The sequence below is a fragment of the Aulostomus chinensis genome, chromosome 17 (genome assembly GCF_037954235.1).
Source record: "Aulostomus chinensis isolate RoL2024-O1b breed Wild chromosome 17, RoL_Achi_v1.0, whole genome shotgun sequence".
In the NCBI taxonomy this organism is placed as follows: domain Eukaryota; kingdom Metazoa; phylum Chordata; class Actinopteri; order Syngnathiformes; family Aulostomidae; genus Aulostomus; species Aulostomus chinensis.
Window position 1 is genome coordinate 2,711,325 of NC_141336.1, and position 16,177 is coordinate 2,727,501.

At 48.0% G+C, this 16,177-nt stretch overlaps 2 protein-coding genes across 4 annotated transcripts; both read left to right on the forward strand.

Annotated features, from left to right (window-relative positions):
• The first annotated feature begins 173 nt into the window (after positions 1 to 173).
• LOC147246001 (ubiquitin-conjugating enzyme E2 D2-like) lies at positions 174 to 7,339 on the forward strand. Its single transcript, XM_086182697.1, has 7 exons — positions 174 to 771; positions 2,238 to 2,301; positions 3,271 to 3,302; positions 3,446 to 3,523; positions 3,856 to 3,961; positions 4,354 to 4,447; positions 6,412 to 7,339. The coding sequence occupies exons 1-7, from the start codon at positions 748 to 750 to the stop codon at positions 6,455 to 6,457; spliced, it is 444 nt and encodes a 147-aa protein (XP_086038823.1). The 5' UTR covers positions 174 to 747; the 3' UTR covers positions 6,458 to 7,339.
• Positions 7,340 to 8,154: 815 nt separating this feature from the next.
• manba (mannosidase, beta A, lysosomal) lies at positions 8,155 to 15,703 on the forward strand. 3 transcript variants are annotated; one of them, XM_086182691.1, is made up of 17 exons: positions 8,155 to 8,435; positions 9,506 to 9,600; positions 9,692 to 9,797; positions 9,880 to 10,053; positions 10,464 to 10,587; positions 11,155 to 11,324; positions 11,427 to 11,537; positions 11,701 to 11,852; positions 11,941 to 12,058; positions 12,140 to 12,226; positions 12,368 to 12,535; positions 12,618 to 12,836; positions 13,300 to 13,464; positions 13,965 to 14,109; positions 14,265 to 14,407; positions 15,032 to 15,292; positions 15,443 to 15,703. In XM_086182691.1, exons 1-17 carry the CDS (start codon positions 8,226 to 8,228, stop codon positions 15,665 to 15,667), a joined length of 2,673 nt encoding a protein of 890 aa, XP_086038817.1. In that variant the 5' UTR covers positions 8,155 to 8,225; the 3' UTR covers positions 15,668 to 15,703. The 3 variants fall into 3 exon arrangements, with proteins under 3 accessions (XP_086038817.1, XP_086038820.1, XP_086038818.1); XM_086182692.1 differs by lacking the exon at positions 8,155 to 8,435 and adding an exon at positions 8,471 to 9,401; XM_086182694.1 differs by lacking the exons at positions 15,032 to 15,292; positions 15,443 to 15,703 and having other exon boundaries at positions 14,260 to 14,400.
• The last annotated feature ends 474 nt before the right edge of the window (positions 15,704 to 16,177 follow it).

The following is a 16,177-nucleotide window of genomic DNA, read 5'->3' on the forward strand; positions in this document are numbered from 1 at the left end:
CAAAAATGAAATGATGGTGTACAGATAAATGTTTATTAACTGTCTGCTCATCATCAGGACACGGACGGCTATCAGCCCCGGAGCCCCCCTGACACAAAGACAAACCTCAGCCCTTTGTTCTTCTCCAGTCCGCCAAACCTCGCCAGCCTTTAAATTCCGGCAACGGCTGCACATCCAAACGCGTGTGAATCAAATCCAGCGCCCGGGCACTTGGACGTCTTGGCACTTGCTGTTTGTCAACGGGCTTGCAGCCAATCTGCCATCACATCCGCCCCGTCAGTCAGCGAGCCAACTGCACCGCCTTCACATCATAAAGCTTCAAATTCAACAAGACGGTCGCTAGTTAGCCAACGTCCTCGACCGAATTCCTAGGAAGAGCTTCGCGGTCCGGGTTTCGTCGCTTGTGTTCTACGCGTTTCAGCTACAACGGTGTAATTAATCAACGACGACAAAGTACCACGGTGAAATTTAACGTTCTGGAAACGCTGTTTGGAGCGCGGTTGAAATAAGCTGGGTGCTCTGGTCAGCTAGCTTCGTTATCGTCGCCGCGCATACGTAGGTTTAGCTTGTCTGCTAGCTGAAGTTGAGGCGGAGCAGGACGCTCGGGTACGCGGGGCTAGCAAGAGAAGAAAGGCCGCCGAGTTGACTCCGCGTCACACGCTAGTAGATAGCGAATAATCCTGGCATATCAGGGTTGCCCGTCACCGCTTGGATTGGAAAACTTCGAGGGCAGAACAACAAGAGAGGATGGCTTTGAAGAGGATTCACAAGGTAAGGAAACGTCGTGAATGTTGGCTAGCCGCGTCTCGCGTCCTACAATGTTGCGCTAATAAGCTGCTACCCTGTTAAACACGTTCGGTGGATCGTGTGAGTAACTTGTGCTGGTGTACACGATTGTGGTGTATAGATTTGAATGTATTTTTGTGGACTTAACCGGGTTTGGTTTCTTTTTAAACCGGCTACTAAACACCGCCGCGGCGCGAGCGTCCATGGCCAAGCCACATTTAGCCACCGCTAGGCTAACGTTAGCGGTTTCATTTTCAGGTTCCCTACTCTCCTCGAAGTGGATTGACGACTGAAAGAGACGTAATTATTACCCCAACGCCTCGTACGTCGTATATTAACACACATTTGTTCAAAACTGACGTTTTTTTTAAGAGCCTGGGCACGCGCTGGTGTGGTGTGTCGAACAGCTAACGAGCTACGTGTTGTAACGATCGTCACAGCCACGATACTCGGTGTTACGAGAACCCATGACTCATATCAGTCACTGGATCTGAGCTGGACGTCAAAGCTGTGCTTATGATACATTTCCTAGGTATGCAATCGTCCCTGATCGGTGCCTGTGTACATCGAAGGGGTGGGCCTTCGTGGCGTTCAATGGAGGAAGCACCTATGACGTGCTTACACCGGTTTCTGCCATGGGCTAGAATCTCGTTTCAAGGAAATACATGAACTTGCTTGTCAGAGTGTGTTTGCCAGAGAGGGACGGGTGGGGCAGCAGCACCCTCTCACTTCTAAATAGCTGTAGTCCTAAAAATAAAAGTAGAGGCTGGTGTGTGTGTGTGTGTGTGTGTGTGTGTAGAACCGTTGCATACTCACGTCTCATCTTGCTGATAACTGGGGGGTCAACAACATGTTGGCCCCCCTGAGGTTATGCAGAATTGAACTTGGTGGAGAACGTTCCGGGTAAACACCATCAGGAGGATGTTGAGAAATGAGTGAGGTAAAGAAACGCCTGGAGGTAGCAGCAGCCTCCTCCAGTCTCCATGCCGCTTTAAGATCCAGGATTCATTCAGTCAGAGACCATGGAACGGGCATACAATGTCCAAATGTTATAAATATTGTTTCCATACCTAGCACAGTTTTAAATTAAAAAAAAAAAAGTTGGAATAGTTATAGACATCATTTTCACAAATATCAGTGCACAGGGTTCAGTTGAGATCAACAAAGGGAAAATTTCTGGTTAATATTCATTCACTTCAAATCCAGTTCATGTTGTCTCAAAACATACGGCTCATCATTCGGTCGCTAAGCAATTGGGATGGGGATTTTTTTTGTGTTTTGTTTGTTTTTCTTTGAATAGAAGTTTCCAAAAAATCCCTTTAAAGGTGTGGAAGAATAATGAAGTGTTCCTGGAAGAGTGTGAACTGTGTTGGTGCTGCTCAGGTGCGGCGTTTCCTGTTGCAGTGAGGATTGTGTGGTCTGTTTGTAATTGTTAACCTGTTTCATTGCAGGAGCTTAATGACCTGGCTCGCGACCCCCCGGCACAGTGCTCCGCCGGCCCAGTGGGCGATGACAGTAAGTTCCTCAGACCTGCTCCAGACTCCGTCAGTGTTGACACGACGGAGGACCTGACAGCCGTCCTCAACAAAAGGAAAGAACTTTCTCCTTTTAGTGGCACAGGGAGAACCAAACGCTACTCCTGGTTGAGATGAAGTGACAGACCATGTTAACTTGTGGGCATTGAAGTCTGACTTATTTATTGTTTGTACTTAATTTTACAAAGCTGTAGCATCAGAAGACTCGCAGGAGAAGTTGTTTTTGGTGAGAAGGAAATCAGTGGACATGTAAACAGAGCTGAACAATGAATCAGGTTCTTTATTGATGGTCAGGTGCAGCATTTTTGCCACAGGCCAAATATTTGTTTAACATTCTAAACATGCGCAGTACTGTAAAGAATACTTCAGACAAGATAATATTTTCACGTGGTACACATGGTGAAAGAGATAACACCTGTTGCATCATAGCATGTTTTTGACATGTTTGTATGACGCAAGAACAATGGTTCTAAAGTGAATCATATTCCAGTGGCAGTATCAGAATACTAGCCAATAGATTTTTGATTGTAGTTGATTGAGTTATACTCATAACAACAACAAAAAAAGTTAGTCGTAGGCAGGACAGCAGTGTGGAAATTTCAAACTTCCTAAAACGGGTTTAACGACTAAGCGCGGTGTCGCAACCTTCCCGTCTCGCTCTGAAGTGTGAGTCCCTGTGTCTGCGCTGTCAGGCTGAAGCACACCTTTGCCGCCTGGTCTGAGATAATCCAGGGAAAACAGTGCCGAGAGCCAGATTTGGGTCTTGTGTGAGAGTCAAATGTTGGTTTGGAACTCGCCCAACCAGGAACAGTTGTGTTACGATCGTAGTTAAACCACAAAACCTGGACCTGTGTGGAGTTGAAGAGGAAATGTCATGAGGAAGGCTCGAGTGGTTTCTGTCAACAACATACCTGTAACCTTCCCCACTCTCACTTTGTGTTCCCTGCAGTGTTTCACTGGCAAGCCACAATCATGGGACCTGTAAGTAAACACTTGAACTTTGGTGCTGCCCTTTACAGAATGTCGCAGTTGTGTTGCCTGCCACTTTGATAAAGTTGTCACTAGATTTTCTAGGAGGAGTTCTGGATCACTTTTAAAATACCATACGTGATTCTTGTGTTTAGGGTGACAGTCCATATCAGGGAGGTGTTTTCTTCCTGACAATTCATTTTCCTACAGACTACCCCTTCAAACCACCCAAGGTGAGCCGCTACGCTTCGTCACACCTGTAATAACCCGGGCACATTTGTGCGACGTAGGCTGTGTTATCATCGATGTGTGGAGCTCCACTCACAACAACGATGCAGTATCACAGCCGCTGTCGTTTATGTTAAAATACACATTTCATGGTTCTACATATCTTATTTTGGAAGATATAGAATCTTGGACGCATGTTTGTTTACGTGGTAGCTGTCACGAGGACGTGCCTGTCATTAGTCACCTTCACTTCAAGGGATTTTAATGACAGGTGCTGATGTGGTCTGTGACTGGACGTTGTCGTGCGTGTCCTCATTGTCCTTTTCTGTCTCCTCAGGTTGCATTTACAACAAGAATTTACCACCCAAATATTAACAGTAACGGCAGTATCTGTCTGGATATTCTCAGATCACAGTGGTCTCCTGCACTTACTATTTCTAAAGGTACGCGTCAAAGAACTTGGAGTTCTGGACACAACTTGGCCCAGGTTTTAGTTTATGGTGGCCGACCGCAGGTGTTTAGGGTTGGTGAACTTTATGAAAGATTTAGTAGCCAATAATGTGGATGGTCAACTGTTACAGGTACAGTGATTTATTTTGCCCCTGGAAGTGGTTTACCGGCCACTGGGCGCAAATGCACTCTCTTGAACTTGATAGGAACCCTTCCATAAATGGTGCTGTCGGCTCATCTATTACAGGCTGGAACTTTTATGTTGCTTCCTTGTTGCTCCAGAAGTGATCGTAAACTGGATTGTGAAAGCACGTTTCAGAGAAGTGAAATGACATCCTGACAAATGTGAAAACTCATTTTAAACACATTGCTTCTTTCCTTGCAGTTCTTCTCTCAATTTGCTCACTCCTATGTGACCCAAACCCAGATGACCCACTAGTGCCAGAGATTGCACGAATCTACAAAACAGATAGTCAGAAGTGAGTATTTGTGCTGTAATGAGTGTCGGAGCCCTGGGAAGAGCAGCTAAACCCCAAACCACCGTGTCCCTCGACCGAAAACCAGGCAGTTGCATCGTTCGCTATTCCAGCTCTTATGCTAGCAAGTCTCTCAATTCTGATAACTGGTAATAAAGTGTGAATAGCAGCGCCCTCTACTGGTTGGAACGGGCGGTAACTGTTAGAATGATGCTATTGGCTCATCCTGGAACAGGTGATGTAATCTAGTCATCCCTTGCATTTCACCGAGAGCTGTCATCGGAGACGGGAGGTCATCTCCAATAACAGCTGGTACATTTGTGGTGAAAACGATCCTGCGGTGGAACGAGCGCATCACTGCAGCAGCGCGTGCTGGGTGTGTGCTCGCCTCGAACGCGAGTATTTTCCTCTGGATTCAGCGGTGAAACCATCACTGTTCCTCATCCAGGAACTCCTGGTGGTCCGTTTTTATTTCCACACAAAAAAAAACCCTCTGAAGATGCAGCACTTCACATCCTGTCGTCCCCCGCAAAAGCTGCAAGCTGCGTCGCAGCGCCAAAACCAGTTGCTCCAGTTCTCTTGCTTGTGGGAGTCCAGACGGTCAAAAGAAAAACTAAGAATTGGGGGGGGTTTAGTTGCTCTTTGAAGAAAATAACTGTCTATTCTAAGAGGAACAAGAACAGTTTTTCCAAGTCTTCAGTGCACCCTTCAACATACTGATGTGTGTATTACGGGTCGAGTGTGTAACCTGGTGTCACTCCGTCAGGTACAATAAGCTAGCTCAGGAGTGGACAGCCAAGTATGCCATGCTGTAGGGTAAGGCTGGAGGCCAGTGCTGCATCGTGGCTAGTGCCCGGGGTGGGGGTGGCTTGGTTGTCATGCTCTGGTCTCATTGGCATAAATGGACCCAGCTTACAAAGTCTATGGATGGAATGTTGGACTCTCACGGTTTATGTAACTCATTCTACTAATCTCTTGCTCTGTGTACTTGAGTGTCTCGGCTGTGCCAACTCTTGACTTGCACCTTGTGTCCTGCAGATGTTGAGTTTGAGCTCCACACAGAGAGAGCAGGTGTGTTGGAGCCGTAGAAATGAAGCTTGAGGTGTAGTGAAACTGCAAAAGGAAGAGAGAAGCTGTCCTCTTAAGACGTCTGAGTGGAAATGCTGACGCGTGCCAGCACAGGTTCAGCTTCCTTCCTTCCACTAGCAGAGACCTGAGGTTTGCTTCAGACTCCCAGGAGTTCCGCCGTCAGTGAGGAGGGTTCTTGGCCTGTTCTAAGTCCCACCAGCCCACGGCTGCTGGGAGCTCAGCTGTCATGAGCAGAATCCAAGCGCGTGGAAGTACGTCAGTTGGAGAGCTGATAATGAGCCCAGGCTCCTGCAGTGAGCGCTGCATCACCAGAGATTGAGGAGCGCCAAGCCGCCGTTCACCGCGAGTTGATCCTCCAAGTGACCAAACTAAAAACCACGGGACTCAAACGTCTCCACAAACACTCTGACGCTGTTCATTTTAATTATCTTTACATTAATATCAGCAACGACCTCGGCAGTCTGATCCCATTGTCGGCAACTGCTTCTCTAATATTCAGACACACTTCTCTAGAACACAGCGTGTGGAACGTCACTAATGTCTGGGTAGGAGGAACCGCAGACCTCCTTAGGCACTGAAGGAGGCTGTGACTGAGACTCTGGGTTGAGGACTCCTGCACCGCTGAGTTCCAGCATCCAGATGTTTCTGTGCATGTGAGTTGGCTGGTAACTGCATGAGGAGAACCCTGTTGGCGTGGAAGATGATGATGATGATGATGCCTGAATTGTTCTGAGATCTTAGCTTCTTCTGAGTCGGGACGTTGCGTTCACACAGCACTGACAGGTTGCTCATGCTAACTTTGCTTGCCATTTAAATGAAATTGTGATGTCACATTGGAGACTTAGATGTGTTTTTCTTGTCGTCTTTCTCCCCCCCAGATACACCAGACTGGCAAAAGAATGGACACAAAAATATGCAATGTGATGGCATCGTACAGAAGGTGGTGGAAAATGTTGCCGCTGGTTCAAACAAACTTAAAATTCCGGGATTATGTTTTTCTTTCTCACTTTATTTTGTTTGTTAATCAGAGCATTTTACCCTTCCTCCCCTCCCTCTCCTTTCTCCACCTGTGCGCTCATAAGAAGATAGTGTTTTCTCTCAGGACCCGTGCCAGTTTCTGAAATCTCAGCGCCTCTTTTCGTCAGGGGGCCATCACAGTCCGAAACGCTCAGACCGAGCACGCAGTTGAGTTTTCAACCTCAAAACGGGTGAATTTGGTCACGACTCCGCACACTCTTAGACTCCCATGAAACATGGAGATCCAGTCGATCGCTCGCTGGGCTCCTGAGGATTTGGAGGGGGGGATCCTGCCTGACGCCTAAATTCAGCTCCAAATTAAACCAATTCAGCAGAGAGAAACTGGTGCGGGCTCCTGTGTCTGCCTCCTGGACTGGTGATGTCATTAGTGTAGGAATCTCTTACCTGAGGAAAGACGTGTATCTTATTCCACTATCAGAAGTGTGTGTACAGAGAAGCACAGCAGTATATTATCAATGTTAAGGACGCAAAATATAAGAACTTCAATGTTGTATTTTATGCATGTTAATAAAGGTAGGCTATTATATCTGATGTTTCTGCAAATTAAGTGCATCGTAAGGTTGAACAGCTGGAAGAATTTGGTTCCCCTCAAAGGCTTTCGATTTATTTTTTGTTCTTTAGAAGCCAGTAGATGAGCTATTAGTTTGACGCCCACTGAACACTGTCTTCTTGTAGCCCTAAAATATTGATGCAAAGCCAGTGGTTGATAATCAACTCGTGGTTCTGTTTTTAGTTTTCCCTTCAATAAAGTTACATAAAACCATCAAATGAGCTGCAGACTCCTCTGTCCTCACTGAAACGGGGTGTGTTGATGTTTTTATTTGGAACCAGTGGACAGCGGGGTGGCGGGCGTGTGTCCGCGGGGTGGCAGCCCCGGGTGTCCGCGGGGTGGCAGCCCCGGGTGTCCGTGTTGCGTGTGCAGGCCCTTCAGAGTGACGCACGGCTGTGGAATGAAAATCGGTGCCTCCGCAGCTCCGACAGCCACTTCCTCCTCCAGCCTCGGCTCCCGTCTGCCCGTGAAGCGCTTCAGCTTTGTTCCCTATTCCAATGTTCCAGCAGTCGCGGAGGAAACCCTGCACCAGAAGAATGAACCTGGAACAAACTCAGACTCGGTACGAGTTACAGAGCGTCCGTCTCTGAGGTCAGAAACAGAAAACATTCCCCGCATTCCGTTGCTACATGCCGAGGGTGGAAGGTCTGAATGGAACATAGTTTCTTTCTCTGCTATGATTTTATCTTCCCTCCACACCTCCCGTCGCCCCGGCTGTGCTTATTTATAGCCAGTCAGTCCGGGGGAGCGTGGATCGAGACCATGAGGGGCCTCAGCCTCCATCTGGATCATCGTGACCTTTCATGGTCCTCAGGGTCACTGAAACAACTCCGTCATGACCGCGTAGAGGGTCGCGCTCGTGCAGAGTTCTTCCGATCGTTCTAATGGGTTCTGGGTCCTTTGGGTCCTTACATAAATGAGGAGGTGGAGCTTGGAGAGTAAGTTGAGGAACACACCCTGTAGTTCTCCCTCCGGCGCGGCAGGGGGCAGCATCCAAGTCGAAGCTTTCATTATTGATTTCCGGGGAGGGGGAGGAACAGCGGTCAGCTGACCGCCGGGGCCGCTCACGTGACAGGCGAGTACGCGAAAACCTAACAGCCCGTCATGGTTTCGCTCGGACAGCTTTTGCTCCGTGTTGTCTTGTTGCTTGCGTTGATCGGAGCTGTTTCCGGTCTTCCTCCGCCGGTGGACCAGCACCGAACTCAGAGCCTGGACGGGAAATGGAGGCTGTCGAACTCCAACGGGTCCGTGCAGCTGCCCGCCCCGGTGCCCGGCTGCGTTCACTCGGCTCTGCAGCAGCAGGGCTTCATCCAGGTGGGCGAGGGAGTGAACATGAATATCATCTACTACATTTTGCATATTTATTTTAAAGTTGTTTCCTTGTCTTTAGTTTTGGACAAATATGGAAACGTGATTTTTGTTTCTTTTTTAGGAATTACTACTTGTTGTACTATTTAGTTTGAATGCAGTTGAATTTCATGTAAATGAATCCAAGTTTTTGAAATCAGCCTGTTTGAAAGTCTGAATTTCACATAAACACATCTATAATCTGTTGGATGTCAACACTCCTGTCTTTCTGTTAAACGCTTAATGCTACTTTTTAAGGCTCCTTTTCTCGTGAATAATTTGTTTCTAAGTCCATCGTTGTTATTCTGGAACTACGACTTCTGAGATGTGTAACTTTGTACCTTTTTGTATTAAAAGTCAAAGGCTGAGTGGCAAGTCAGGAGCAAGTTTATTATTCACTGATGTCACCTTTTACCCAAGTCAATAATATTGGATTAAATGATATTGGATTAAATAATATTGGATTAAATGATATTGGATTAAATAATATTAGATAAAACACCCGTGGTTGAGTGGACATCACTTTCCTGTTTTCTTTTTTCCAGCTTGTTTGAATATCAACCTGTAATACAGGGAGGCAGACATTAAAATCAACAACACAATTAAAAGTTCATCCATGAACAAAGAGTAAACAGTATCAGAGATGCAGGCTGTTGTTGGCTCGTGTCGGCGGACACTGGTGTCTGTCGACCAGTGTCTTCGCCAGCCTGGTTTCGCTGGAGTCTCTGCCCCCTCTGTTGTTTGTTTGTTTACCAGAGTTTTTCGACATGCACAAATTGTAAATATGCTGTAGATTTGTTCTTGGACCGATGACATCAGTTCTAAAACATCAGCGCGTCAGAGAGAAGCTCAGCATCACGCAGCCCTCAATGATGACGAGGTCTGAAACTCTCAAGTGTCTTGAGATGTGGATCAGGAGCTTCTCACATGGCGGTTGGTGGTCTTTTAGGAAGTAGACGTCACGTTCAACCACAAACTAAAGTGTAAAAGACAATTTTGTTTCCTAACGTCGTCTTTCTTTCTTATTTTTCCTTCAGGATCCGTATTTCCGCTTCAATGACGTGTCTTACCGCTGGATCTCTCTAGACAACTGGACGTATGTGACCACGTTCTCCGCGTCCGCACAGCTGAGGTCCATCATTGCAGTTGTTTCTATCCGTAGATGGTTTTGATGGTTCTCTATAATTCTGGTTTCTAACGCTCATCTGTTGTCATGGTAACAGGACCAAGCAGCAGGTGGTTCTGGTCCTGGAGGGCGTGGACACCGTAGCGTCAGTTTGGCTCAACGGAGGAATCGTAGGCAGCACGGAGAACATGTTCCTCCGATACGTACGTTCACTCGCAGAAGTTCCTCCCACCGCGCGGCAGCATCACGTCGACCCCGTCTGGATAACAAAGTCTGTTCTTGTAGGAGTTCCCGGTCCGAGACTTTCTGAAGGACGGAGACAACGTTCTGAAAGTCGTTCTCCTGTCTCCTGTTCTGTACGCGTCTGAACGGAGGAATGCCCACTCGACCTACAGGGTTCCTCCTGAGTGTCCTCCAGATGTTCAGAAGGGAGAATGTCACGTCAACTTCATCAGAAAAGTGAGTATGAACCACAAAGTTGGCGTCCTCGTGGGAGTGTCAGCACCTCTCAAGAGTCAAAATTTAACAGTTTTAATTTTCAAATTGTTGTTGTCAGATTGTTGCTCTTGTTTCAGATTGTGTGTGTGTGTGTGTGTGTGTTTGTGTGTGTGTGTGTGTGTGTGCGCGCCTGCTTGTGCATGATGTTGTGATACAGTATTTGCAGACATTGCAAAGTCTGCCATGAACTGGTTTCAGTCTATCCTTTTAAAAAGAATTGAAATAAAGTGGAGCTGCAGAAAAGGTCAAATAAAGGTCATGGTAATTTCAAAATAAAGGCGCACCTTCGATGGATCACCATTCTTATGTTACATCAGTTGCGCTGCATCGTTGACTCAATCAGCAGTGAAAGCGTGTCCATGTTGGTGCAGGAGCAGAGCTCCTTCAGCTGGGACTGGGGGCCGGCGTTTCCCACCATGGGACTGTGGAAGGGAGTCCGCCTGGAGGCCTTCGATGTTCTGCGGCTCATTCAGGTTTCTGCGGTTCCTCTCTGTGGTACGTTCCACCTCCTCATTGCCACTACAACCATTTAATGCTGCCAACATGGTTGGTTTACTGGTTCAGTAAAGTTTAAACAATGACGTGTTTATGTCTCTGTTTTATCCTGATTTTTATTCTCATCATTTGACTCTGCTTAGGAGGTTTTGTTTTGCCCACTACTGCTGTTTTTTTAGCATCAGCCAGTGGGATCACACACACACACACACACACACACACACACACACACACACACACACACACACACACACACACGTGTAATGAGCCTTTCAATGACTCCCCTCCACGTTACTTCTTTGTGACTCCAGATGGCAGGAAGAGCCAGCCACGTATATTTAGCTGGAAGCTAACGCAGACTGACGGCTAACAAAAACAACACTGTTAAAGAGCTTCAGTTTCTAAACTCTCATTGTCATCGTCCGCCATGATCCAAGTCTTCCTCATCCAGCTGACTCCTGACGTCACGAATGATGGAGGAGGGAAAAAAGGCTGACAGCGAGTCATTGAAGTGTGTGTGTGTGTGTGTGTGTGTGTGTGTGTGTGTGTGTGTGTGTGTGTGTCCAGTCGAGCGTCTCTCTCAGTGGAGGGTCCAGGTTGAGCTGCTGGTGGCGGCGGCCCAGACACTGACTGGACAGGTGACGCTGGCCGTACCTGAGCTGCTCTCCCAGCAGACGCTCCAGGCTCAGTTTCCTCTGGGGACCTCCAAGACCTCCTTCAGCCTCTCCATCAACACGGTGCTTGATTCAGAACTGCACAGCAGCTCTAGATACAATCTGACAACTGATGTGGGTCTGGTTAACCCCCCCCCCCCTTCCTCCTCCTCCTATCACCTGCAGAGCAGCCAGGTGAAGCTGTGGTGGCCCCGGGGGCACGGTGAACAACCCTCCTACCAGCTGACCGTCACAGGCTCCCAGGATGGGTCGGTGCTAATGACCTCAGAGTCCAAGGTCAGAGGTCGAGCTGTGTACATGTGTTTAAAATAACATGTTGTTGATCTGGACCTGCTCTTCAGATTTGTCCCCCCAGCCCTGGACAGGTCCTGGACCTGGTAAATCTGTGCAGGACCTCTGGTTCTGGAGCCTCACTCGTTCACCCGGGTCTCTCCTGCAGGTGTATTTCCGTACGGTGGAACTCGTCCAGGAGCCCATCGATGACTCTCCAGGTCTGAGCTTTTATTTCCGCATCAACGCAAAACCAGTGTTTCTCAAAGGCTCCAACTGGATCCCGGCCCACTCGTTCCAGGACCAAGTCACGCCTGCCGTGTGAGTGGACCCGGTACTTGGTGGCTCTTTTGAGGTTTTCACCACTAAATTAACACTGATGGTGTGTGCTGGTGTGTGTGTCCTGCAGCTTAAGGAACCTACTGCAGTCAGCAGCGGACGCTAACATGAATGCTCTCCGGGTGTGGGGAGGCGGAGTGTATGAACAGGATCTGTTCTACAGCCTCTGTGACGAGCTGGGGATCCTGGTAACTGATGGAACCGGAGCAAACCTCTGAACCCCGAAACACAAAGTCTTGAGTTTTTGTGATTGATTTTGTGTCTTGCAGGTTTGGCAGGACTTCATGTTCGCCTGCGCCATGTATCCCACTGAGGAGGACTTCCTCCACGCAGTCAGAGAGGAGGTGGTCCAGCAGGTGGGTCCGGGGGATCTGCAATATTTGGGGTTCTGTAAATGTCCTCCAGAAGTTTGGAATGCTGGTATTGGTTTAATAAAGATGAATTATCCCAGTGGACAGTGTTTGCTGGTGTAGTCACGGCAAACGTTTGGTCGTCAGGTTCGGCGGCTGAAGTCTCACCCCTCCATAATCATTTGGAGCGGGAACAATGAGAACGAGGCAGCTCTGGCCACAGACTGGTTCCACATCCCAGTTTCCCAGAGACCCACGTACCAGAAAGACTATGTGACGCTGTATGTGAACAACATCAAGGCCATCGTTCAAGAGGTGAGACGCAGGTTATTTCCACTTTCCACTCCATTTAAAATCAAGTTGGAACAAAACCGATTGAGCCCGGTCTGCCCTTCAGGAGGACCAGAGCCGCCCGTTTCTTGTCTCCAGTCCAACGAACGGCGCTGAGTCGGAGCAGGAGGGCTGGGTGGCAGCCAACCCCTACGACCCCCACTACGGAGACACGCATTTCTACAGCTACACCACAGACTGCTGGGATTGGAGAACTTTCCCTCGAAGCCGCTTCGCCTCGGAGTACGGTTTCCAGTCCTGGCCCTCCTTCTCCACCCTGCGGCCGGTAACCCAGCAAACCCTCCAGAAGTACTTTGTTTCTTATCCTGATCATTCTGTAGTTTTCTTAGGATGGAACATGCTACAAGAATGGCCTGGGCCTTGGCGGTCCAACACCCAGAGGGATTAGGGTTAGGGTCACGTAGCGATTCAGGTTATTGGTGAAAATAATCTCTGTGTTTATGAGTCACAGGTTTTATTCAGCGAGATTATCTTCCCTCCTAAACACCACTGTTCTTATTTTTAAATATGAACGTTAGCAGCACAAAGCTAACGTCACACAGTGAAGGAAGCAAACACTCGTGTCAAATGTTCAGTGTTAACTCTGAATGGACCGTAGGCGTGGCTGTGAGAGCCAGTGGTTGTCATTGTCATTGTTTTAAGAAGTGAGGGCGACAGCTGAGGTCAGGTGAGGTTGTTCGGGGTGATGACAGCTCGTCTGCGTTTCCTCTGGCTTGCCGCTGGTGCAGGTTTCCATCAGCGAGGACTGGAGCTACGCCAGCAACTTCAGCTCCCACCGTCAGCATCACTCAGATGGGAACCAGCAGATGTTGCTGCAGGCCGGGCTGCACTTCCACCTGCCCAACTCCAGCGATCCCTTCAAGAGGTTCACCGACGCCCTCTACCTCACGCAGGTACGCCACACCAGGGAACGAACCGGAACGGGACCTCGGCTTCTACACACCTTATTACACACTTTAATAACTGTTTCTATACGCAGTGTTTTACTCAGTATTTGTCCCAAAAAAAAATGAGAGCAAAACTTTTCACACTGAAAACAAAACAAAAAAAGATTTTAGAGCAACTGTTGACAAGGCGATCAAAAAAAGCTTATTAAACTTACAAGAAACAAAAATAAATGTCATGAAAAATATATTGCTAGCAAGATGAAAGGTTTTGCTTGCAAACTGTTTGTCTTTTCTCGCAAATAGTTTTCCTTTGCTCTCAGGTTCTTTTTTCTCTCTCTCAAAACCGAAGTCTTTGCTCTCAATTCTTCTTCTTCTTCTTCTTCCTCTTCTTCTTCTTCGTCTTCTTCTTCTTCCTCTCTTATAATCCTGACACAAATCTCTCTACGTGAATCTCCCCTGTTCAGAGGAGTAGAGTGAGTGGTGTGTGTTTAATGGATCACTTCCAGGTCATGCAGGCGCAGTGTGTGAAGGCTCAGACAGAATTTTACCGTCGTAGTCAGAGTGAGATCATCGAGGGCAAAGGTCACACCATGGGCGCTCTCTACTGGCAGCTCAATGATATTTGGCAGGCGCCGTCCTGGTCATCGATCGGTGAGCGACTCAACAGGGAGACCTCTTGAATGTCTTTGTTTCAACTCCAGTCCACACGTCTCTCTCTCTCTCTTCATGATTGGTAGAAGGTAATTAGTGGGTACTTGAGTACAGTCGGCGGCATTGATAAGTTCCCCCTTTGTCTCCAAGTTTAGAGTTCGGTGGAAAGTGGAAAATGCTGCATTATTTTGCCCAGAACTTCTTCGCCCCCGTCTTGCCTGTCAGCTTTGAGGACGATGGCGTGCTGCTCATCTACGCCGTCTCAGACCTGGACCGGGACCTGACACTCAGGGCTGTGGTGCGCTGTTCAATGATGAAGTGTCCTGTGAAAAAAATTAACAAATAAAGGGGATAAATAAAAACTGGGATCAACTTTGATGATAAAATTAAAGGTCCTATGTGTAAGATTTGGTTATTTAGACCCCAAACAAATAGGGGGCAGCAGATTACCAGAGAGTTTGGGTACCCACCCCCATCGTCGGATGAAATGCTAACACCAACTATATTTACATGGACAGCAATTTTAAGACCATTAATCTTATTTTAAGATAAGAAAATATTTCAACCTGTGCCTGCAATGACTGAAGAAACCCGCCCACATTTCATCGCTGTGTTCAGTGTTGAAGTTTCACCTGTGGTGGGACGTTTTGAGGGTTTTCTGCCCAATTTTGCAAAATATTGATTTGGTTACGCTCACTGGAAGCTGGACCAGTGTCGTAATGGGAAATGTTGCATAATCTCTTGTTGGACTTCAAAGTGTGATTCAGGTCTTCAAATGTCTACAACAAAGGGAAATGAGGATTGATAAACTTACACATAGCACCTTTAAACTGTTTCCAGTGTCAGTTTTGCAGGAAATGATGAAACATACAAAAGTAAATATGATCATCACAATATTTGTTTCTTCTTTCTGGTCGAGCAGGTCTCTGCGTACATGTGGACTGATCTGGATCCAGTGTGCACCCTGAGGTCTGAGCTGCTCCTGGTTCCGGGTGGCAGCGCTGTGGCCATTTTCAAAGAGCCAGTCGCCACCCTGCTGGCAGGATGTGGACGCTGCACCCGCCTCACCTGCCTGCTCACCTTCCACCTGGAAGACGGTGGCGGCAGCCAGCAGGGACCCTCTAACCACCACTTCCTCTGCTCCCCCAAAGACGCTCGAGGACTCCAGAGGCCCAACATCACGGTACGGCACCTCCGTCAGCCTCTCCTCCACGAGGATGAACTCCTGGTGACGAGGTGGCAGCAGAAGTTTTCTGTTTGACCAAAAAGTTCCTTCTAATGAACAGTTTCTGTGTGTGTGTGTGTGTGTGTGTGTGTGTGTGTTTCCTTGCAGGCCAGAGTGGAGGAGCAGAAAACGGGCTACACCGTCACCCTCCACTCTTCCTGTGTCGCTCCTTTCGTCTGGCTCGATGTGGCAAACATCCCCGGGCGCTTCAGCTCCAACGGATTCCTGATGGTTTCTAGGACCAGGACGGTTACTTTTAATGCCTGGACCCCGTCCAGCCGGGCTGAGCTCGCCGCAGCCCTCACCATCACATCACTAACAGACGTGTACTGACCTGGACCCGCCTCCAGGTGGACCTGGATTTCTCGGTATGGTTCTTTATCAGTGAGCTCCTTTCAGCGTTTCTGTTGAGCAGAAACCAGCTTGAGTTGAGTTCGTTTGGAGCTGCGCTGATGTTTTGACCCGGCGCTGAAACCTCAAACCAGTTTTCTGAATGTTGGAACGAGTCGTTTTTCTTTTTTATCAGAAGAGAGTTTGTCAGCAGCTCTGGTTCACCAACGTGGAGGCCCTTAAATGAAGTATTGATTCAGAAGAAGCTGCGTTGAACTGTTTGGATCTTTCACATAAAACACTTCCTGGTTTTGTATTAATGTTGAGTTCCATTTGCACTGGAAGTCTGAGGTTGGAACTGGGAGACATCACCAGTCAAACCAACACCAGTTAAAATTTCCAACTGGGAACTCTTCTTCTGGAACGCGCCATATTTCACATGCGCTCACAGCGATGGCGACCAGCCAGGAGGCCCTCGTCTCCTGAAGAAGGAGAGTTTGATCGGATGTTGGA

Coding starts and splice junctions, on each gene's coding strand:
- LOC147246001 (XM_086182697.1), top strand. CDS start 748: ATGGCTTTGAAGAGGATTCACAAG. Junction 3,524..3,855: donor ACCCCTTCAAACCACCCAAG/GTGAGCCGCTAC, acceptor CTGTCTCCTCAG/GTTGCATTTACAACAAGAAT. Junction 3,962..4,353: donor TGCACTTACTATTTCTAAAG/GTACGCGTCAAA, acceptor CTTTCCTTGCAG/TTCTTCTCTCAATTTGCTCA.
- manba (XM_086182691.1), top strand. CDS start 8,226: ATGGTTTCGCTCGGACAGCTTTTGCTCCGTGTTGTCTTGTTGCTTGCG. Junction 8,436..9,505: donor AGCAGCAGGGCTTCATCCAG/GTGGGCGAGGGA, acceptor TTTTTCCTTCAG/GATCCGTATTTCCGCTTCAA. Junction 10,054..10,463: donor ACGTCAACTTCATCAGAAAA/GTGAGTATGAAC, acceptor ATGTTGGTGCAG/GAGCAGAGCTCCTTCAGCTG.